This window comes from Hippoglossus stenolepis, chromosome 12, assembly GCF_022539355.2.
Source record: "Hippoglossus stenolepis isolate QCI-W04-F060 chromosome 12, HSTE1.2, whole genome shotgun sequence".
Taxonomy (NCBI): domain Eukaryota; kingdom Metazoa; phylum Chordata; class Actinopteri; order Pleuronectiformes; family Pleuronectidae; genus Hippoglossus; species Hippoglossus stenolepis.
Window position 1 is genome coordinate 10,404,516 of NC_061494.1, and position 23,887 is coordinate 10,428,402.

The 23,887-nt window shown below is 43.0% G+C and overlaps 1 protein-coding gene across 3 annotated transcripts; it reads left to right on the plus strand.

Moving 5' to 3' along the window:
* The first annotated feature begins 4,016 nt into the window (after positions 1 to 4,016).
* foxn2a (forkhead box N2a) lies at positions 4,017 to 22,977 on the plus strand. 3 transcript variants are annotated; one of them, XM_035171893.2, is made up of 6 exons: positions 4,017 to 4,204; positions 14,147 to 14,721; positions 16,824 to 16,948; positions 17,189 to 17,238; positions 17,898 to 17,966; positions 19,254 to 22,977. In XM_035171893.2, the coding sequence occupies exons 2-6, from the start codon at positions 14,161 to 14,163 to the stop codon at positions 19,676 to 19,678; spliced, it is 1,230 nt and encodes a 409-aa protein (XP_035027784.1). In that variant the 5' UTR covers positions 4,017 to 4,204; positions 14,147 to 14,160; the 3' UTR covers positions 19,679 to 22,977. The 3 variants fall into 3 exon arrangements, with proteins under 3 accessions (XP_035027784.1, XP_035027786.1, XP_035027783.1); XM_035171895.2 differs by lacking the exon at positions 4,017 to 4,204 and adding an exon at positions 4,233 to 4,483; XM_035171892.2 differs by lacking the exon at positions 4,017 to 4,204 and adding an exon at positions 10,384 to 13,070.
* The last annotated feature ends 910 nt before the right edge of the window (positions 22,978 to 23,887 follow it).

Here is a 23,887-nt window from a genome sequence, read left to right on the forward strand (position 1 = left end):
TTATTGAGTTTGGGGGTGTAATGGAGGCTTAAAGCTTAAAGCAACAGTGGCTCTCGCAGGCTACATCCCTACTACTATGTTTCGTTTGAAAATGCATCAACTCTGCTATCTATACACCGGGCGTCCACTCAGTTCCACCCAGTTTTAGAGTCACTTAAATGCTGCTGGCCCTGTTTTAGTTTGTACAGATGGGGATTAAAACTGATACAGAGCTAAAACCTGTGTGTTTTAGTTTGAAAAAGCACTTTGGATGTGGCCTCAGACAAGAGGAGGAGTTTTGGTATTTACTGTGTAAATATATTTTGGGGCCCAGTGTTACATCTTGCTTGGGGGCACCACTGGTTTGGTCCTTTGAAGTGATTAAAACCACTTTACTTAGCACGAGACCTGTCTTCATTACAAGTAGCCGACGTGGTTGTTTACCTTGTTGTTTACTGGGTGCGGATCGCTGAAGAGGACAAATGACAACCAAAGAAAATACTAAGCAGTTAGTTAAACATCCTCTCTCATTAAACAGTTGACTTGTTTTTCATTAAGCCTCAGTAAAATTTAATTTACTGTCCACAGTTCATGCTGGTATAATCTTAATCCTCCGCTGGAACAGATTGACACTTGGGCCTGTTTAAAAAGGCATTTGTCCACTATAACCTGAACAAATAGACTGAATCAATAAAGAATTACAGGATATTTGCCTGCCTGTTGAAACGATCATTCCTCTCTTACATTTTATTGCCCATGTGCATTAAAGAGAGACACTTATCAGCTGACAGATAACAGACAATCGGCACGCTGCTGACACAATTCATAAGACCCGGTTAGCAGAAAGGATTGTCAAACAAAGGCTCCTGTAGGCAAACATGCTCTTCAGTGGAGGATAACTGCGGGCGGAATCTGAGAAAAAGCTCCAGGGGAAACAAACCTGAAGAACAAAAGACAGTGTTGCATTTGAAACAAGCTGACCGCGCCTGGCTGCTCTGCTGACAGTTAGAGGGCATGCAGGCCTACACATGACACTGTTTTCACTGCAGAGACGTAAATTTAGCCTGTGAGCTTTTAATCAAAAAACACAAAAAACATAGAAAAACAAGTGCTGTGGTGGTGCTTATTTTATTCTCTCCCCTTAAACAGCAGTTTGCTCCTTCTGGGGCAATTAAAGTCTGGCCTGGTCTTTTACACAGCAGGTGGCAGCTTCACAGACAAGGCGCAGTCTCGTCCTGTGGAGAATGCAAATACTACCTGTTTAACCGGTAACCACTCTTACCACACTTATCAAGACAAATTAAATGCTATAGTTCCTTATGACAGACGTCTGCATGTGTATCTGCATGTATATCTGTGCATGCGTGTATTTGTGTTATCATGGCACGCTTTTATCTGGATTACAATTCTCTAGATGGTTCTTCCATTTCACATTTCAAAGGAGGTTCAAACTAATTAGCTCAGGGCGCTGCTCGTCAGCTGATCTTCTGTCCCGGAACAACTGCAGTTGATTCGTCATCTAAATCCAGTAAAAGGAGCAGGACAGTGACTTTGTATAGGACACTCTGTGGTATCCTCACCTGTTATGGAGAAAACAATATCTGAAGTCTTCCAAAATGTGCATACTGGTAAATATTTTGGCTAACATCATAGGCCCTTATGTCACGAAGGGACATAAGGGCCTATATTACATATATTACATATATACACCTGTAGCAGTGCAATCCTGTTGTAACAGCTAGTTTCTTCTGGAATGTGATTCAATCTTTACAGTTTTCACCTCTTTACCGGCTGTGCACCAAAGTGGCGGTGTTTGTGTTCCCACGCCACCAGACACCAAATCTGGGGGAAATGAGACAGAAGAGAAAATAGGGAGAGAATACAACAAAGGCGAGAGGACGGATTGAATGAAGAGCAGCATACAAACAAGGGTTGTCACTAATAGAGACTTTTATGAGCTCCAGACCTGCTGAAATGGAGTGGTGTGCGTGTGCGGCAGCTCTTATCGGCTCGCTGGCAGCACGGGGAGGGTGAGAGCTTCCACACTTGTGCTCCGTAAAAATGGTCTGATTCATTTTCCACATGAGAGGGTCTCGCTGGGGCGGCATCAGACCAGCCAGTCCGTGCAGATTTATGGACCATTAAAGCAGCAGGCCTCCTGACCGCCGTGCCACCATAGGCTGTCTGCTGAGAGACACTGCACCCTCATTCATGCTCGGCCACTACTCTCCATCACAGGCCGGCTTCCTTATTGTTCATCCCTCCATCAGTACCACTTTTACTGCCACACATGAACTCCTCTTATTTAGTCTGTAATCCCGCTATCCTTCACCTCACTCCCTTTGATACAAAGTGAGATGTGCACTGAGTTATTCTTACCCTTTGTCAAGTTAACACAGTTGTCACAAAGACTCTTTTTGTTTTTGCTCTTTCAGGTTAATCCTAATGAAGCCCCTCATCCGCACCTTGGTCAGACAGCGTGTTATATGGGCCAGGAAATGCTCCAGTAGTGCTATGAACTCTCAGTGGGGCATGTTGTTTTAGCCTAACAGTTTTACAATCAGATTAGCACCATTGCAGGCACAAGGTCTAATGGATCTGTCTTTTCGAGGCATCTTCAATCAACTGTTTCCCTGGTGATTAATGCATCTTGCTCTCCTCTCTCATGTGCTAGCTTTGCAACTTCGTCATCCCTCGGAAGGAGTGCTACAGGAAGGAAAAATGGGACAGAGTCTAAGCTGCTCGCTGGCCCTAAGAATAGCTCATGTGTGCAAGAAAACGATGCCACGGCAACCTGAGCAAGGGCCCAGAAAAAAACATGAATTAATGAATTAATGGAGGGATGAATGAAAATAAAGGTTCACATAGAGCTGATAACTCACTCCTCACACTTCTTTATTGTGTAACATAATTCAACGTCATTCCTCGCTTTCTGTGTGGGCATACAACATAAAATTCTAACACAAGATTAACAAGAAACTGAATTAAATGACATAACAATACAGTTAAGTTCCAGATATACTTCCACAGTATCAGACAGGCATTAACTGCGACACAAAACACCCATTACGCCACTGCAAAAGCCTGTTTGTCCAGTTGAAAGAAGAAGAAAAACAAGGGTGTGTAACAACCTTTACTACAGCACTGCTGCGTGGCAGGTATTTGGGTTTATACACAGTAAAAGCAAACAGAGAGGATATTAGATCAGTCCACGGAGAGAGCTACTCGTGTGTACGCTTATGAAATGGAGTGGCGGAGGATGAGTGAGGTATCACCACTATGTGAAAGTTGCAGTTTGGTGTGAAGTCAGTTGGCTGGTAAAGCTGCACTCACCAGATAGACAGGAAGAGACACACACAGACACACACACACAACCACACACAAACGACACAACTGGATGACACTTTTGGCTTTACAAAAACACACATCCATGTCATGTAAATAATAGTAACTATTTTAACACATGCACAAAGAATGACTTTTGTCCTCTGGTAAAAAAAAAAAAGTACACAATTGTGCTTTTCGTTCTCTCTTCTCTTTTATTATTTATTTTGGGTTAGGGTTAAAAAGCTTGTACAAAAAGCTCAGGCATCGTCACCCTGCGTGTGTACACGTCACGTTGGCTCCTTGAATCATCATTTACTCTGGGAGGGGCCCGGCGGAGGGGCCACGCTCGTCATGAGGCTGGGTGTGGCGACACATCCTCTCTCTCCGCCCCGAGGTGTTTGTGTAGTCCCAAATAACGCGGGAGTGCGTGTGTTTGGGACCCGTCCGGCTTCATCACCCGCACTTTTTATCCGTGTACAGTTGATCCCATCACTATTCCTCCACCTCCGGGGCCTGATCATCCCAATAAATCCCTTTAAAACACGGTCAAACCCCCACAACGCCGCGCTACGAGCAGCTGGCGGAGCAAGTGAAAGCACGTTGCACGATGCAAAACAGGGACGGCGTGCGCGTTCGCGACGCCCCGGCGCTGCGGCAGTTGCCAGGGGAGATAGGAGGGGAGGGGTTTTGATTGGCTGAAGTGGGCCTGTTGCCATGGCGACGGCAGGGGGTTTGGTAGCGTTGCCGTGCCGTGTGAGTGTGTGTGATCTGCGCGCTGCGTGTATGGAGGAAGCAGCTGCTGGTCTGATCTCTGACATTGTGTGAGACAGACATCTGAACAAACTGCGCACCGACGTGTCTTTTAAACACACCGCGCCGAGGCACGCCGTGCATGATTGTGAGTATTCATTCCCCTTGATTTGATTACTGTTATTCATTTCCACTTCCTGTGCGGACGCGGTCCCTGGCAGCGCACGGTTCGAGGGGTTCGAACAAGCTAAAAGTAAATGTGGCCAAGTGACTTTGCGTGGAGCAGCCAGCATGGCAGATCAAGCGACAGCATGTGGCCAGCTAGCCGATGTGACTTCTCTGTGTTCCTCGAGGCTGAAAGAGTGGAGGGCTGGTATCAACCGCACGTGATACTGCTTAGTGTCGGATATGTTCAAATAATAAAATGGTGTAGTATCCCCCCTCCAGCTTGTTAAAATGTTATGCTAACGCTAGCGGCAGATTCACTGACCCCCCTAACGACCGCTAACGCTACTTCGTGCTTGGGGGCGAGCTAACGCAACGGCTGCCTAACTTACTTCTCTTGAAAGCTGAGTGAAATGTGACAAACGGGGCGAAGCGGGGGTAGTTGGACATGTCTCCCTCGTGTCGGGAAGTGTTGGGCAATGCTCCACTTCGCGTTACGTGTAAACTTTGTAGTCCTCATTGTGTGCGGCTGGCTGTGAGCGTAAAGTCCGTGGCGTTCCAACGTCACGGTGTCTGTAGCATTAGCTCCAACGCACATTAGTTTTTCCTCCGCTAACAGCACTTTCGGTTCTCCTCTCGCTCGGCCCCCGTGTTTCGCGAAATGTCTCGCAACACTCTCTCAAGTTGTGCTACACATGTTTATCGAAGGAGCGTTTGGCCTGTGTTCCGTTAAGACACACGTCTCCCCGCTGTTATGTACAAATAGTTGAATATTTCCACGGCGTATATATAACCAGAGGTTGGGAGGCTACACGGGCTAGCTGGGCACATGATGTAATGGATTATCACAAGATTGTCCCAGATACACAGAGCTCTACAAACAATGTCACAGAGTAGTGGGGGGGAAAAAAACCCATCTCTTCTTTAATCCAGTGGGATTCACTTCACATGTTGTTATGGTTTAATAGATCTTCACATATGCCATGCTTTTCCACGTGTAGTCTCTCTAACCTGCTACCTGTCTGTGTTCACCGGGCTGGATACTCTTCATCTAAAATTCATTGTTTGGTAAAGTGATGGGAACATTTCTTTTTCCCGAGGTTGTGACATTAATGTAGACTGACATCCCTTCCTTTCTTTCTTCTCGCTTGACAGTTGTTAAAGCCCCTGCTGGTAAATAGAGGACAAAGGCATCAGGGGCTTAAGGGACACAAAAAAGACACACAAAAAAATGAAACAGATGTTGTCAACCTGCCATTATTTTATTGCCCCGAAATCGCCATGGTCATATTGTAGGTCAAACCATCTGTTGTCTTCTGCTGTTGTTTGTGGTCCTCGCATGTACATGTATTCACTTGTGTACATGTTGGTATGTACAGAAGCCTCAGACGGGTAAGTACTTTTTGCCTCCCAGAATAGATGAGTGTCTGCTGTACTGACATTCACTTCTATAAATAAGACTCGTCTTAACCCGGTGATGTGGTTATTACTGACGTGAAATGGCTTTAATAACTTCAAGGATTTGACATATTGTCAGTTAAGTTTAGTGTGCCATCATAAGGTTATTTGGATTGCTGGAATAGGCCTCTAAGACATACTTAGTATCACAGGTAGCTTTACTCTGTCGTTTGAGATTCTCTGCTACCTCAGTAAGATGTAAAATGGGGAGCAGGTTTTTCAATTATGTTCTAATATATTCTGTTCTTTTCTTATTGGTCAGCTCACCAATCACAAAAGGTAAATGACACTCTTGAGAGCTTAGCCATAACTTTTGATAACCGAAACTTGAAATTTACAACTTGTTGACGTTACAATTGCTTCCATGCGTCATAGTATCATTTGCTTTTGTCATATAACCCTGATAGTAAACTCGGAGGTAATGTCCTGCTTGTAAACATCATTTAATTTGATTAGCTCAAAGTCTAGACCTTTTTCTTCTGCCTTGAAAAAAACCTTTTCCAGCCGAGTAATACTCAGATAGGCAAATACCTGATATTCCACATAATTGAAATACATTACAACCAGCTGAACACGGTTGTATCAAATACATTTTGAGCTTCTTTGGAACCCTTCAGTGCCACGCTTCAGTTTTACTACTTGGCAAACACACTGGTGTCACTTTTCTGAGAAGTTGCTCCTTTATTACAGAACGAGAGGACGTATGATGACAATAAAGCAACACGACAAAAGAGACCACAGCACGTTATTTATATCAAGTACATTTCTACATTTTACATCCAATAATCCAAGCTCAATTTTCCTGTCCAGTTGTCACGACATACTGAATGTAAGGTATACAACATTTTAATAAGGAAATGGCTTGGTGCTGGATTGCAGCTTGTATAACCTCTTATCCTCTTTTCAAGCGAGAGCGGTACAGAATCTGCAGTTCAAAATTTGGTGGTTTCCATGCAATCAGTGTTATCACCCAATTTTATACTCTGACCCAGAATATAGGATCGGTTGCATCCTCTAAAATCCAACTCTTTGTAGGTATATGAGTGGCTGTCATTACGAGAGTGTGTGGCAGAAACCTTTGGGATTGCCCAACACAAACCTGGTGTCTCATGGATTGGCTCAAAGCTTTTGAACCTTCTGTTATCTGGAAAAACACGTAATTACCAAGTCATTGGTGACTTTGATTTAAATTTTAAATTGTAGGTGAGGTTGAATAATTTGATGACCGTGAGAACAGGGGCGTTGACAGTATTTACTTACTCAAAGTGATTGTTGTCCCTTCATTTTGTTGCGGTGTGTGGATAGATTGTTGTGAACGAAGTGAAAGTAGACGAGCTCTTCTACTTTTGTGTCAGTGTTGTATATATTTTTTGAATTATCACCCAAAGAAAGTCTTAACATAATGTTTTTATTAACCATGCACTGATTTACTTCTACCTCCTATAATGAGAACCCAGGTTGTTTAACAGAACAATCACACCTATCTGAAATCAGTTAAGCTCCAGCTGTTGACTGCTGACGTTGGCCTGTCAGGCTTGTGGAGGTGACTGCTTCAGGCGCTATTGTTGGCTTGACTGATAGAAGCTGCACACTTGGGCTCACAACGCCCGTGTGTTTGAAAAAGGGACGTCCCCATGAGTGCACGGGCTCTGGTCTGTGACATTCTGCTTATCAAGCAGAGGTGGTAGCTGTGAACTTCAGATGCAAATGTAAATGCCTTTTGAGGCATGTGCTGCATCCCTGCAACCTGCTTTAGTTTTTCTGGCCATGACTTAGTTGTCATGTTATGATCATATGGTCAACTTGTCAGCTTTTTGTGATGTTTCTCGTCTCCTGGGAGATGCAGGGTGCAGCTAAATTACATCTATTTTTATCACATAAGCTTTCGATTCAACAGCTGTCAAAATTTTACAAACTGGGTTCAACTTATTGCCGTTAATCTCATGACATCAGCAAAAAGACAGGATAGGTCACAATTTGGTTCTGCAAATCTAAAAATACTTAGAGTGAATGTTTCCATCTTTTAGTTTTTCCTCTCCTGATTGGTCGCAGAGGTTATACACAGTGAATGTTTTGAGTTTCTACCTCAGTTTTTCCTCTTTGAGGCCGCCTGTGTGTGAGTGTATATTTACAAATTGGTAAAGTGTATAATTCCTGTTGTGGCGATTTTCCCTCGACAGTTATTGTTTCCCACTTCTTGATTGCCCCACCCCCTCCTCCTCCCCTCTCTAACCCCCTGACTGTCCTGTGCCTGTCTCGTTTTTGACGGGGTGGACTCCAGACGCAGCTCATTAGGGCCCGCCTCATTGAGAGCAACAGTCATGTGAGCGGTTTCTTGATTGAGAGGAGGGAAGACGGAAGCACGGCTGTGTCCTGTGTCACAATGGCTCTTTGTCTTGTCACCCCTGGCTGAATTAACAGGATTTATTTAATTGATGACGCTATGACAACAACAGTGCGGGCTGACCAGCTTGTGTGCAAATAAATGATCAGGATCTTCTTGGCTGTGTGGGGCTGGATGGGGACAGGATCTAGGAACCAGCGCCAACTCCAACAATATCATCAGTAGAGCAGCTCTGGTTAGGCATCTGGCCAAAGCAAAATGTAAACATCAAAGTAACACATCATACGCTGTTTTTATTCAGAGCCCAATTTTATAATGGAAACAGCTCAATCCATGAATAAGCACACAGCTCTGTTAAACTAGAGCTTTGTTATTTTTAAAATTCATAGTCATTAGATCGCCATGTTGAATTACTGCCTAAAAAGTTTGCTTGAAAATTTAACTAATTTTGAAGTTAAAACTTAATTTGAGCAGAAGGTACAACCGAGGCCGTGTCCTTGTATGGCATCAAAAGGTTGTGTTGATTCTTTAAAAAAAAACTTGTTTGCAGTTGCCCAATGTTTATTACAACTAATGTGCGGTATCCTCTGTGGACTGACTCCTGTATGATGAAAGTTAATGTTGGTTAACAGAAATCAATTTCTCTGTATTACGGCGTATTGGAACTCTTCCTGTAATTCAGTTTAAAATTAAAGGAAAGGTTTTTGTAGAAAAAATATTGCAAAAAAACTGAGGTGCTAAAATAGAAGAATAGTGGTAATGAAGCTTGGGGTTTATGTGATGCAGTAATTAAAACATACAATAATAATACCCATACCTAAAACAGAGTCAGATTAATAATGATAGCTGACTTTACTATAAACAGCTTTTTATTGACAGTTTTGTAAGCAGCCCGAAAATGTAAATATTTATAGAAGCTGCTGTAGAATAGAAGTGAAAGATATAAACGAGGCTGTAATGTAACAAGCAGATTGTAGAGCTCAAGACTTGTTGTCTGTGTACATGTTATATTACTGCTACTTACAGCATGTGTGCACTTGTATTGATTTAGCCACTTCAGGAGCTTCAGTAAATATCGTCACTTTTTGAAAGCAAGCTGCTTCCGCCTGCTGTTTTAGCAGGAGCCATTTTCCTCCCATTGTATTGAATGTTGAACTCTATGAATGATTCTGTCAGAGTTTGCTATAATTCAGGAATTAAGGTTTTTGTTTCTTGATTTCCCTGCAGGGCCTCACGGGGGCATTCTGTGTTTCTTGTACACAACATTTAATTCGCAAACACTTGTAGTATTTACATGCAAGGTAATCTCTTACAGAGCACATTCCTGTGGGGGGGCTTATGTTGAAACTTCAACTAAGCTCCAGAAATATATAAAACCTAGAAATAAAATCTCCCTTCATTCTTTTATAACAAAGAGTTTGGACCTTCATGTCGGGTAGAAAGAGAATGATCTGCCAAATAGTGTTGCTTTTGTTGCTTGAAAGTATTTAAGGTCGTTGCTCGTGTTGATTGGTGGTGAGTGTTTGCACACACAACTTCCAGCCACATGACCTAAGAGATAAGGTTTCAGTGTTGGCTAGGGGCTGACGTGTACTTTGGAAGGCCTCATCTCTGTTGACAGTCAAAGTGCAGCACTGTGGGTTTGAGCTTGAGAACATGCGTGAAAGCAATGTCTCAGATGAACATCATTATCATTGTTTAGTTTTCCTTTGTGATTTTTTTTTTACTTTTAAGTGATTGTATCAGCTCTGGAGTCTATAAGCTACATCATGGTGGAATTCATAGATTGCCAAAGTTGACCCCGCTGCTTCAATAAATGCTGCCCGTCTGCTCGAGTCCACTGTCCTGGTGCAGAACAAGCCTAACTGTCTGTGTGAAGTCTCAATTTGTTTTCTGAAAATGAACTTCCTCAACAGGCAGGAGGTGTTTCCTTCCCTCCCGGTCCTCTGTTTTTTAGCTGTGAGGTGAATACTGAGCACTTCTGAAACATGACTAGAGCAAAAACAACTGCTCCTTTGTATGAGGCGAGTGTGGGGGCCAATTGTAACGCTTTGTGTGAGCTTTCTCTGAGTGGATCGTTTTAATCCATTGAGTAGTTTTTATTCGAAAATGAATTATTTGGACTTGCTTTAGCACTGGCCTGCTGATTAGCCCTCACTTTTAATGGATGTTGTTATGAAATAAGTTGACCCTCCCATAAAATAAGTCTCTCTCTCTCTCTCTCTCTCTCTCTCTCTCTCTCTCTCTCCCTCTCTCTCTCTCTCTCTCTCTCTCTCTCTCTCTCTCTCTCTCTCTCTCTCTCTCCCTCTAACTCAGCCCTCCTTTGTCTCATTCACAGTTTCAGAGCTCCAGCCAGACCGGGTAGTCACCTAAATATCAGTTAGGGTTTCAAATAACAGCCCTCGCCATGGGGCTGTACGACACACCTTTGTGTATCTATTATAGAGGTGTAACTGATTTGTGTCGAGTGGTTTATTTCTTGCAAAAAGGGTGTGGTGTGAGTAAATACAGGCAGATACATCCATTATCTCTAAAAATCTTGTTTTCTTTCTTACATAAACATGATTTGTGTATCATGGGTTACCGAGCATAATAAAGTATTTCAGTGCATGGAGCGAGCATTTTAAAAGTTTGCCTTAAAGCCACACAGTCTGTAGTGCAGAGACATCCAGGTTGGCTGTTGTCTTTCCCCCACCGCTCTTTGTCAGACAGGTTTGTGGAGAACAGCAGCAGACTGCTGGCCTCAGCATTTTCCGCCTATATTGATCTCCCCACATTAGCTCTCTCTTCATGCACAGACATGAGCACAATTGCTTCCCTTACAACATCGGCTGCCGTGGCAACTGAGTCCCGATCTTGAGATTGGCTCACAGAAAACATCTCCAACCAGAGCCTCTTCATTTCGATGCCGCCATCATCTCCTTTACATTCCCCTGTACATATTTGACACATCAACGGCTTGATTTGCCACTTAAAAGCTATCTCCATATGTCTTTGTGTATTTTTCAATAGGCTAAGTGCTTAACAGGATAAAAGAGCAGTTTGAAAGGGGGGGAAATGTGCCTTGGCACCTGCTGTTAGTGCCTGCCTGTTTGCACATGAATATGATGAGGCTGGCGGTGCGCTGGGCTATTTTAACTTGCAGATGAGCCATCAGGTCAGCACCATTGCAGCTTTGGTGTATTTTCAAGGATGAGCTGCAGTCAACAGGCCAGTCCGGCTTATTAGCTCCCTCTCCCCTCTCCACTCTTTTACACTTTAGCTTCCCATCATTCATCGCGTTGCCAGCCGCCTCTCTGTGATGCCTTTTCATAAAAGCAATGATAACTGCGATGATTGCAACAGCAGTGGTAATTGACCAGCTGCAGTCATAGTAAAAAATGTTCTGTGTTTGGCCGGATAGGAGAGTCAGTTTTCTTCATTCGATCACTCTGCCTCTGTTGATATTCAAATGGCGGTCTTCAGGAGGAACTCCTCAAAAGAGAATAAGTGCTCTCTCTGGCACCAAGGGCCCAGCTGAGAGGTCAGTGGATGAACTGAGGTGAAGCTCTCTTGTGCTTTTAAGGTTAATCAGCTGTCTAACACTTAAACCCAGGCCGTGACTTCTTTCTGTTTCCCAGTCTCAAAGCTTACATTCGCAGGCAGTTATTATAATAATAGTTATCAATGGAAGATGCAACGGAAGATGCTATGGAGTCAAGGCCTTTACTGTGATCTAAACATTTGTCTTTAGCATGTGTTGGGCAAGTTGGGGATGTAGACTTGACTTAAACTCAAAGAAAGTAGGGCGTCATGGTTGGTCAGTCGGCTGTATTATCTTCCATTTAACTATATTTTGAACCCAGCCTGAGATCTTTGTGAGATTCCCCCTGAATCATTCTTTATATAACCGCTATTTTAAAAGACCTGACCCTAACTCTACCTAAACATTTAATTCTCAAAAGCACACATAGCTGAATATAGTCTGAAATGCTTCCTGGAAGGCTAAATACAAATTTCGTCTAAAACTGTCTTTGTAAATTCATTCAGAGTAGGAGCCTGTCATGTCAAGGAATATCTTTTTTCTGTTGTGGTCTCTTGAGCAGAGATATTTCTTTAAACACAAATGGGCAGTTCTCTCGCTGCCTGACATAACTCATTGCTCTACTTTGCTGTGAGCCGTGATTCATCCTAGACTAACGCTATCTTACATAGCCTACCTTGCTACCAGCTGATTCTCAGCTGGCACTCTCTCTTTCTCTTTGCCTTCCTCAGTCTCTTGGTCTCTCTTTCACTGTTTCTGTCTTGCTCTCCTTTTGTGTAAAAAGGATTTCCCTATTGTTATGTCTCTTCCGATGTTCGCTCTGCATGTCCCTCATGCAGAGCTTCATTTACTTTCATTTTGCTCAAGTACATGTGGTACACAAAGAAATTTCAGTGGTGCTTATTAAAACTTTTGGGCAGAGTTCAGGACAAAATGTATCTGAAGCCCCTTTTTAAACTGGTCAGAAAACCACACCCACTAACATCTGGCTTTTGTCTGCAATGGGAATGGATCCGATCTACGTTCACTGGGGCTCTGATTTGCAGGGATGGTAACGTGACAGTCAGGTGAATGCGCTAATAAGAAAATATATAAAGTCTGGCTTTTAAAGCTGAAGAAGCCATGACCCTAGATTTCTAAGTCACTCTTGTTTGTGTGCTGTATGTTTCTGCCCTCATTTAGACTTGAGTGGTCATTTTGTAAATGCACTAATGCCTGCTCCTTTCCCCCCTCCTCCTTTCCTCGCTGGCTGGCTTTGACAAACTGATTTATGTGTGTAAGTGTGTCTACACTCCCTCTCTTGTCTCACCCACCGTGCAAACACTCTTGCGTTTGACCCAGTTCTTATCTTATCACAGAAATGAAAAGACATGCCTATCCACCAAGCTCTGTGCGCCTTTACCTCTCCAGCCTTCCAAACCTTACTCCCTCCTCAGACTGGATCCAAGAGCATCCAGGGCCACCCCAGAACCAGAGACATCTGGTGTCCACACAAGGGGTGCAGTAGGAGGACTTTGTTACAGGGTGGGTGCCCAGCGGTCGTCTGTGGCAGCGCCAGCCAGCATGGATTACTTATTTTCCTGTTGACTCTTGTTTGTGGGATTTCTGCTCTTAATTGAAGGGACTGCATGGTTGTCATGGTGACACCCAGGACATAAAGCTTGTTGTGAGCTGAATCAGCGAGTGATCTCTTTGTGCTCTTGCCCTCACCAACCACTGTGAAAGACCATAGCAAAAAACCTAAATAATACAGGTGTCAATATTCTATGATAGCTATGGACTATGACACCTGGTCATATCTCTTTCTGTACATTGGGTTTTACTAAAACTTCGACACGATTACTGTTGTTGTATAAGATGATATGCTTCTTCTGAACTAATTCAAAAATCGTCTTATTAATAAGGGTACTTAATGACACGGGGCTCCTGGCAATATTGAATTTCCTAGTGCTGTTAAACGACAGTCTGGGGCTGTAGCCTCTTCACACTACTTAATCTGGCATGTGACAAATTGAGACTTGATCCTGTCTGATTGCAGAAGATCAGTGTGTAAGAGCCATCCACTCTGTAAGATGGAGGCCTTCCACTTGTTCCCGCAGTTGCCGGATGGTTTCATGCTCATTTAAACATAACGAGCAGCTGGGTCCTGTCAGAGAATGAGGTGGGCGTCGAGAAGTGCAGCCTTCAGTCGGTTCAGTTGCTTGAGTGTACCTCCTCAAAGCTCCTTGGCTGGTGTTGAGGAGGGGCGGCGAGGGGCAGCTGAGAGCCTCTCTGTCCTCACCAGGAGTAAAGGAGAGGGTCAGGAAGTGTAATAGAGGCGCACAGGTACAGGCACTCTCTCACCTTGCTATCTTGCCAAATCAGGGCGTTCACCAAAATACCATGTCTACTTGCAGTCGCTTGAATGCTGAGCAATTTTGCATTGCAGGCAAAAGCCATATGTTGTTGGTGGGTTTTTTGACCATTGGAAATGGGGCTTAATGGAACAAGGCCAATGCATGGAGGAGCACATTATTTCAATGTGCCACATCCACATCCATTTAATCTTTATTATGAAATCAAGTTGAACATTAACAATTTGTTTCTCTCTTTCTCTCCAGACCTCTTTGATTTAATGGGTCCAATCATTGGGATGTCACCAGATAAGAAAACGGAAATTCCGGGTATGCAAGAGGAGCGGACGGGGCTCAGAGGCGTCTGTGGCGTGGGAACGCTGCCTGAGGCGGAGTGCGCCTCCAGTCCGCTGGCGACCAGCGTGGATCGCACTGGAGGCGCAGAGGATGAGGAGCTCACCAACCTCAACTGGCTCCACGAGAACCTGCTTCAGAACTTCGCCCTGGGGGGCCCCGAAGCTCAGCCCAGTGGCAGCCCCCTTTTTGACATAGAGGGAGATTACGGCTCCGGCCAGGGCCCATCATCCTCTTCATCCTCGTCGCACGGCCGAGGCAGGGAGCGGGACTCGTTGAAGTCTAAGCCCCCTTTCTCGTTTTCTCTGCTCATCTACATGGCCATTGAGCAGTCGCCCAGCAAGTCTTTGCCTGTTAAAGAAATATACGGCTGGATTCTTGAGCACTTTCCCTATTTCTCCAATGCTCCCACCGGCTGGAAGAACTCAGTTCGTCACAACTTGTCCCTGAACAAATGCTTCCGCAAGGTTGAGAGGAGTTTGGGAAAGGTAGGTCAGCAAACTGTGTACTCACATACACTTCACACATATTCAACCTAAGAAATGCTCTATTTAAAGTTTGCCTCTTGAAACTGTTAAATGTGTGTCTGTACTATATATATATATATATATATATATATATATATATATATATATATATATATATATCTCTCAGAATCTCCACAGGCTTTGTTTAGCAAAATACAGTTTGAACAGTGTGATGCAGTTTGAAGCTGCAGTGTGGCTCATGTGACAGTGTCCAGGTCTGTAACACAGCTGCAGAAACCTCTGACTCTGCTGCATGAGGGTGGAATCCAGTCAAGGTCGCACATACTCCTTCAGAGAAAATGCAAACACAGCACACCAAGATAGGACTTTATCTCCCAAAGCACCACTACAATGTAGTGCAACTGTTTTTAACCAGGGAGAGAAGCATCCCATTGTTTGAAACCCGGGGGAAGTAACGTGACCAGAACGGCAGATATGAGTTTGTAGGAAAAATCTTGGTCAGCCAGATTCTGGCAGAATTTGTTTTTGTTCATATGTAGAAAGGAAGAAAATAGAGAAGTTGGCCTCCTCATATGCACATGTTTGTGACAAATGCTTAAACACATCCTGCATATCCTGCACAAGCATTCCTGTTAAATGAAAAGCATGTGAGTGAAGTGTTTGTGGTGAAATTGTTAATTTGCTTCCCAATGGTTGCAATTCCCAGTTAGCTTTCCAGCTTCATTTGTGTTGAAAACTGTGGTGACAAACATAAACAGGAGAAAGCCCTTGTTTGAAAAGATTACTGACTTAAAAGCACCCAAAAAACATGTTTTCAGTTTGTATGTATTGCTGTTCAACGTTAATATTCATGATTTGAATAAGCTCAAAGTTAAACCTTTTTAAAAAATATCTTTATTTTTAAATTAAACATTTAATGCTCAGTTAATCTTAATCTGATTGATAACAAACATCCCAAAGAGCACTACCTGTGTCAGGCCAATGTACGCAGCCTAATTTGCATGTTACTATAACTCATCCAGGGAGTGACATGATGGTAGCCATATTGAGCTTCGGTATGAGTTCAGACTTGTGACGGGTAGAGCCTGTGGTGCCAGGGCTGTGCCTGGCTAAGACCTGATATTTTCCCACCGTGGGAGGGGATGGCGGTTAGCGCTAAGCGAGTGGCAACATGGTGCAGTGCAGGCCGTTCAGCGTGCAGGTGCACAGTGTGAGCCCTCCGTCTGCTGAGAGACCAGCACCAGTTTCACATGACACACTGGCTGGTGGTTTCCGTTGCCATGGAGACATTTCCTTCTTCCTGCATCAGGGCTGGTTGGTAATCTGAGTCAAGGTTATTCCCCTCCCTCGCTCCCTCCCTCCCAGACTGGGCAAGAATACGCCACCATCAGATAAAGTGACAGTTACCACACACACAAATTCATTCCTCACACTGAGCTGTGGAGCAATTATTTCCTCCTTCTGCCGAAGCTGTTGAGGAATTCTTTTACCATGCATCAGATATTTTTTTTACCATTTGAGTTTCACATAAATTAAATGTGACATAACACCATATTGATTTTGTATCAGCTGATACATGGCAACTGAGAATCTTCTTAATATAAAACCTTGATGGATTAAATATAGAAAAGTGCCACAAAGAGTGACATTGTTTTATGTATCTTTAAAAAAAATATATAATTATATAATTCAAGCATATCCTGTATATGTTATTGTTGAAAAAGACTAATATAAGAGTGCACTAAAAAGGGTAGTTAAAAAGTTTTCAAGCCAGCAGATGTGAATATAAGCAGCTCGAAATTCAACATAATCAAAAAACTGCCTTTTCAATGCGATATGCTTCTATAAACACTGTCCTTAAACATAGCTTGTATATGTTTAAAAGACAAATCCACAGGGATTTTGTTTAAATATCGTCAGAGGACCTGTGAGAATAATTTCTCTCACATTTACATATTGCACATTTGTGTAATGATCAGGAATCAAGATTTTTCTTCTCCAATAGAAGAACTTCTGTAAATTACAAGTTCTCTCACAGTTACTTGCCTCAAGTCTTCTTACTTGGGATGTAGAAGTTTGACCGTCTTTGCTCTTTCTCACAGGCCAATGGTAAAGGTTCTCTCTGGTGTGTTGACCCCGAGTACCGCCCCAACCTGATCCAAGCCCTTAAGAAGCAGCACTTCCCTGCCGCACATGCCTTCTGCACACCACCCGCCTCCCCACCCAGGTAAACCCTCATCCGTCACCCTGTGGATGAATGATGTACTTATATTGGCAAATCAGCTCTGTCAAGTAATATTACCTTCTTTGCATTTAAACATTTCTTAACTTTTTAAGATTTTATTCTGGAGGTCTACATCTCTCTCTATTTGACATTAGATCCTTTTAGATATCAGAAAATGTTCTGTACATCTCCTTTTTAAAACTCAAAATCTGAGGCTACTTGTTTCGTGTTTACCTTTCACAGTGCCTCCTCACCCCCTCGCCATCTCTATCTACAAGGCTGCTCATTCAAAGGTGAGACAGAAGCAAAGTTATCATGTTTTTTAAGTTTCTGTATGTACAATAAAAAGCTGCCTGCTTTGCAAGAATCTGCAGAGATTCCAATCCAGTGCAGTTTTTTTACCTTGTTGTTTGTGTAGTATTTTGAGTGTGTTGCCTTTGTTTGCACATTTCAGTCCCAGAACATTCAGCATCACTGTGCTTTTACCCTCAACTCTTGGTTTGATTTGTTGCTTTCCAGTCATTGATGCCTCATGTTAGACCATAATGTCGAGAGCTCCCAGTCGATGTCTCTGCCTCCTCGTTTCCCCCCTCTGCCTCTTGGATTTGTAACCTTGACGACAGGCAGAGGTTCTGCTGATGCTGAGTGTCGAGCCACTCAGTCTCACTGTAATCATTAATAATTTAGAGCCCCAGAAGCGAGCTATGAGGCTTTTAGACACTTTGTCAGGTCTGAAGAGATCAGATGACTCTCAGTACCAGTGGCTTGAAATTATCCTATGGTTTGTTTCCATGAATCTCCTGCATATCCATTCAGTAAACACAGATTGGGTCACTATATCTCTAGTTTCAATTGATTGAGAGTCAAGTCCTCCCGGTCCTAGTAAAGATACCATGCCACCATGCTCTCACACCTTAGGACTGACCATCATGCATGTTCTCTCCTCTTCCAGAGTCTGACATTGATGCTGCCACTGCCATGATGCTCTTAAACTCTGCCCCCGGGCACCACGTTGACCCATGTAAGAGAATCCACAAGCAGCCATACTTTCACCTATTCCACCAACTCTTTGTCTCTCTGTACCACGGACATACCACCCTGTCATTGCTTAAATATTGTTTATTTGTGTGCTTTAATTTGTTTTGTGTACATCACCAGTTCTTTATAATCAAAATGTCGGGTCTTACACAGGAAATGTTTGAAGAACATAACTCGCACCTATTATTTTATCCTGTAGACAGAGGTATTAAAGGAACAGTTCAACATTTGGGGAATGCTAGAGTTAGCGGCTGGTTAGCTTAGCTTAGCACAAAGATTAGAGACAATGAGGAAAACAATCACCGTTGCTCATTGTTTCCAATATGTACACAAACACTCATGGCTATTTACATGCTAACAACCCAAAATTCAATCTGTATCATAACATTGGACAGAAAAAGTGAGGCGTCTGCATCTAAATAAAGGAGGAAGAAGAAACATTCACCTGGGTGTCATGTTTCCATCACTGGCGATCAGTCAGAACCGATTTTAAAAACCTTGACCCAGGAGTGAAGGACTAGTGTAAAATGTGCTTAAGTAACCTATCATATGGGATGTCATTAGGTGCCCAACAGGAAGTTACTGCTCCAAATATTCTCTCCTAAATAGTCTCTCCAGAAAGTGAATAAGTATATCCAAGATTGTCAAACTGTCCCTTTTATTGTATGATTGATTCAAAATGTTTTAGAAACTTTAATGAGAGCTGCTAAAGGCAGTTTTAAAAAGTGTTGTGAAAGTACAGGGTAAATCATTAATTTCATGTCTTTTTGTAAATAAACCTATGCCATTGCTGTTTTTACTTACACTTGAGATTGAAATTTATTTACCCTGTGCTTAATTCATTTACTACAAAAGCTCCATAGGATCATTTCATGAGAGTGGGTAATGCTAATGTTTGTAATTTCCGCATCTGTTTCTGCATTTCCAAGCAACATATTTTTAAAGTAAGGTTTTCCCTTTTGGGCCGCGACTCGTCTTAGTTCTGCTTTATACATGTAAACAAAGCAAGCGAAAGCTGTGCTGTGTAGTTCACTGTGTCTAATTTCTGCATTTTCTTCTTCAGAGAAAAGCTAAATAAAACAAAAGTTAATTTACTGTAAAGTTGTATTAGGATTTACTTTCTCTCACAATTTATTTTCAGATACACGTTTACCAGCCAGTCTATGAACTTTGCAGTATATGACTTTAAGATGCAATATTTGGAGCTTTTATCATATCTTTTTGCATTTGAATGTGTATTTATGTCTTTGTCCATCTTCTGCTTCTTCAGGCAATTCTGACGGTCCACTGGACCTCTCCAGACCAGACTCTGTTCTGGTGAGCAGTGATCCAAAGCAGGACCATAACTATAGTAGCGTTGCCTTGCAGCGCTGCTCTTCCCGCTCCTCCTCTTCGTCCCTTTCCTCGCTTGACGAAGGAGGCTGCGACCGCAGGCAGTCCCGCCGCGCCGGCAGCGAAGGCTTCCACAGCGACGAGGACTCCGATCTCTGGGACGAGAGGGGCGTCCACCAGACTTCTCGCCGTCCACCTGCCATCAAATGGCCCATCAGCAAGAGGGTGCGGCGCGAGGTCAAGCCAGAGCTGGACGAGGAGCTAAAGGAAGCGGCCGGCTCCTTGCTGCACCTCGCTGGTATACGCAGCTGCATGGAGGGATCCAAACGTACTGTCAAGAGCACAAAACTTAACAGGAAATGAAGATTTTTTTTCTTTTCTTTTTTTTTTGCCCCCATCAGACTCCGGACCCTGTGACCCCAAACCTCTGACCCCTGATCATGTGTCCCAGTGTGCCTCCTTCTCCTTATCTGATCGTTCATTGGCCATTTTGAGCCTTTTTTTTGTTTGGAAATATCCCTGTCCAAATAAACAAATGGCAATAGTATCGCTCACACAGGAGAACAAAGCCATATAGAGACTTTTGTAACTCGGGGTGACTGCTGGGGGTGGGTGTTTGGCCTGTGGAGAACCATCCTGATACCTATCCAAAATGACCCGCCTGCTTCTGTTGGACTGGGAGACTGCGATTCAAGAATTTTTTTTCCCTCTGAAAGACAAATGGGACAAGCTGAAGGTTTTTTAACTCAAAGCGTTGCATGCTTCCTCCTCAAACCTGTATCCTCTTCCAAGTGAATCTATTTATGAAGCGAATGAGTGCATGTTTGTAACAAGACAAAAATCTAACCTCCTGTTGTTATCACCTTCTCCTTTTTTGTGCTAAAGAAAAAAAAAAAGATGCCACTGTTTTGAAAGGAATCCTCGCTCTATGAATCCTCTTGTAAGAGAATTGCAATAATTGATCCACAACCTTAACCTTTTGACTTTATTTCATGGTGGTATTTTTCCGAGTCAAGTATGCTAGTTAAACTTTACCAATATGAGAATGAATGGAGTAGTATTATGATCTTGTTATGCGATAAACTTATTACACACGAGCTCCAGCTGTTTTTCCGAATCAGCAAGACGTGGAAAATAGTATTACTCTGCCACTGCCAAATTTAGTTGCAAAGTTAGCTATGCTACTTTGCTCAGTTTTGTGCGGCCATTACACTGCTATACAAATTCACTGCCCATCCTTTCAATCATGTGTTTGTGTGTTTTTCACATTTCTTGCGCGGATGCAGAACATATATTCACATGTTTGGGGACGGCCTATGCAAAGTGAACACCTGCTTTTCCCAGATGTTCACTGTGTGTTCATAGGTTATGCTCCATAGATTTTATTATTTTTAAAATTTTATTTTATTTTTGTGTACAGGGGTGTGTGTGTGTGTGCGTGTGTATCATAGTGCATGTTGATTTCAACCTAAACCTGAGATGACGGTCAGGACAGGAAAGGTTTTCAATTTTTTTCTTTTTCTGCCAAAATGGTCGTTTTATTCCGATGAATCCGTAATGACAGATCCTCTCACTATAGCAGACGTGTCGGGCTGTGTGGTTCTCTGGTCGCTTCTGGTCCTGTTGAATGCGGAGCTGGTTAATGGTGAGCAGCCGGTGCTGGCAGTAAATGACCACAGCTTCTTGCTCCATTATTTGGGTTTGCAGTTTGATTATACCTCTGTGTGTTCTCTTTGATTTAATTTTACTTTTTTTACTTTTATCAAAGTTTCTGCTGGTGATCCTGTGGCCAAGTTACTAATAACTTGAGGGAAAGTGTGTGTTTGGGTTCAGATCAAGGAAACATCAAGAAGCTTTACAAAGAATGAGGGGGGACAACACCGTCATGGCCAGAGAGAAGTAAACTTTACATTTGCGGTCGCTAGCAGGACAGATGTTGTGCCCTCGGTTCTGGCTCGGCCATTGGTGTTTCGTTCTTCCTTCTAGAACAAAATAAGGAAGTGCACGCTCTCCTCTCAAGCTGTGAAATGGAGTGTTTATTGTCAGTTGATTGCACGCAGTTCACTGAGGGGAAGTTGCGAGCCACTTGTGCAAAAAGGCCAATATTATCATTAGAGCTTTTTTAAAAAGGCTGCACACCCGCAGCGCAAAATACAAGGTAGAATGGAACTGCAAAGGCTGGCAAACTGGAAATTATATTAATTCTTCCCACGGTGATCGATCACGTTGTGTCACGGTGGCTGTTAGTATAGCATGCAAGGTGGGTGCCAAACATTTTCTTGTGCCACTGATGTAAACCTGCGACGGACCATGGTCGCTATACTCCCCCTACTGCAGCGCTGCCACAATGTAAATGTGCTGTAGAGCGACAATGCCCTAGTTTTCTGACTCATCCTAACAGGAAATGGGAGAGGACTCTGGTCAGTGCAGTGACTTTAACCAATCTCTTGGTTTATTTTTGTCACTTCAGAGCGGGAACTGCTCTCGCCAGACTGAGCTTCGGTTCTCAAAAGTAATACTTGCATACACTGGTCTTGTTTAGCTGTGAAAAAGAAGAACAAATTATTGTTCATTAATCATTACCTTATTTATGACATTAATTTATGGGATTATTGAATGCATACTCTATCACGCGCCGGTCATTCGAAAGGAATGACTGGGCACGTTTATTTTTCTCCCTCTGTGAACTCCTTAATAAGTATTTTGTTTTCCTTGTTTATTTTACAGCAATACACTTTTTTCTTTCACTATGTTATAGTGATTAAGTATGCCAATGTCTGTTGTCTTTAGAGCGGGTGTTTAATTTTATTTTTATTTTTATTTTTTTCAATTTAACCATGACTGCCAGGTTTTCTTGATGTTTTGTTATGCTCTTTGTTAAGCTGAGATAGAAGACAGTTAATTTACACTGATCCTGAAAGCATTTGTTGCCAAAATTGATGTACAGCTGGGGTTAAAGATTGAAGGTTTGAAGATGGACACATTCCCCACATACTGTAGAAGCTCTTTGAAACTAATTTAATCATTTTTTACATTCGTCACATGTATGGTTTATGTTTAGATATTATGACTCAGTAGTCACAAATTGAAGATTAGCTGTTGATCTCATCTCGAGAGAATAATCTTTGAAAAGAAAAAAAAATACTGCCACTCATGACTCAAGCTTCCAGGTATTGTTATGGGATGTTGAAATGTTTTGAATATCACTGGATCAGACATAAGTCAGTCTGCTGCTGCTGCTGTGTAGGTTCAGACCCACATTTGCAGAGAAATAATGGAGAGTAAAAAAATCTCACAAATTCTTTCTGTTGCAAATGCAAAAAGAAATGTTGAATTGGTCTCAAAGTGACTGAGTCAGTGAGTCGACCTGTGGAGGAACTACCTGAACGTTCTGGTCGCCTCATCGCTCAGCAGCGATTATGTGATTCTCTAAATTCTGTTGCAGTTTCTTTGACGGAACATGTTGTTGCATTTGACAAAAGCTGCCAACCCAGTATCAGTTTGTGTCAGTTGTCTGCCATGTCTATTAGACCGACACACCTTTTTGGTTTTTGTATGCTAACCTCTGTTGATAAAATGTTTATAAGATTTATTTTCGCCAAAGATATGCAATTGCATTATATATGGTATTACAAAATATTAATAAAAACCTGTTCTTGTTATGATTGTGAGCATCTTTATGTTCTCGTCTGAGCCCGAGATCAACTTTCACTGCAAATAAGACTTGACAAACTCTCCTCCGCAGCAGAAGAATGCCATCACTTCACATTATTATCCTTCACTTGCTACATTTTTTGATCAACATTGCCACCTGCTGTGAAGGCCACATTCTACTTAATAATGCCCATTCTTTGGAGTAGTTCTCCATGTGGCTGCTTTCTCACTCGCTTTTCACACAACCGTGTTACAGCTGGCAAATATTTCCCACCAGGTCCAGCAGTTCAGTGCCATTTTGACTGCACAAGCTGTGCTCAGCACCACGTGTGGCGGCCCCACCACACTTTTTCCCTTTCTTCCCACCACATGTCTCTTGAACGCACCAGCGTGGCAGGCTGCCAGGAAATGCACCTCACATGGATGTGGATTTCAGGTCTGTGCCAGTGATGGATGCATCATCAGATGTCCTCTACGACACTCTTCCCTGTAAGTTAATTAGTCATGGAGGACTGCGGGATGAACACAGTGTGACCCTGAACAAGGGCCTGTCTGACTAGCCTCAGGCCCATTGGCACAGCTCTATTGTTCAATAGAGTCCTGTGTGTGGACTGGAAGAGGGGGGCTTCTCCCTACTGACTGCCTCAATTCAGCTGGAAATCAGAGCAGCATCAGCCCCCCACCCAACCCTCCCCCTCCCACACGGCCCTAGCAACCACGCCACGCCGACAGTTGCCAGGCAACCAGACAATGCTGGAGCCACTGGCTGTGGCGTGCATGCGTGTGTGTGAGAGAGTTTGTGTTTTGCCTGTGTGCATTTAAGATCAGAGATGGTGAGACAGCAGCAGAGGAAACGTCTTTTCTTTGGTGCAAAAAAACAACAAACACATTTAGCAGCTGATGGAATTAAAAAAACTC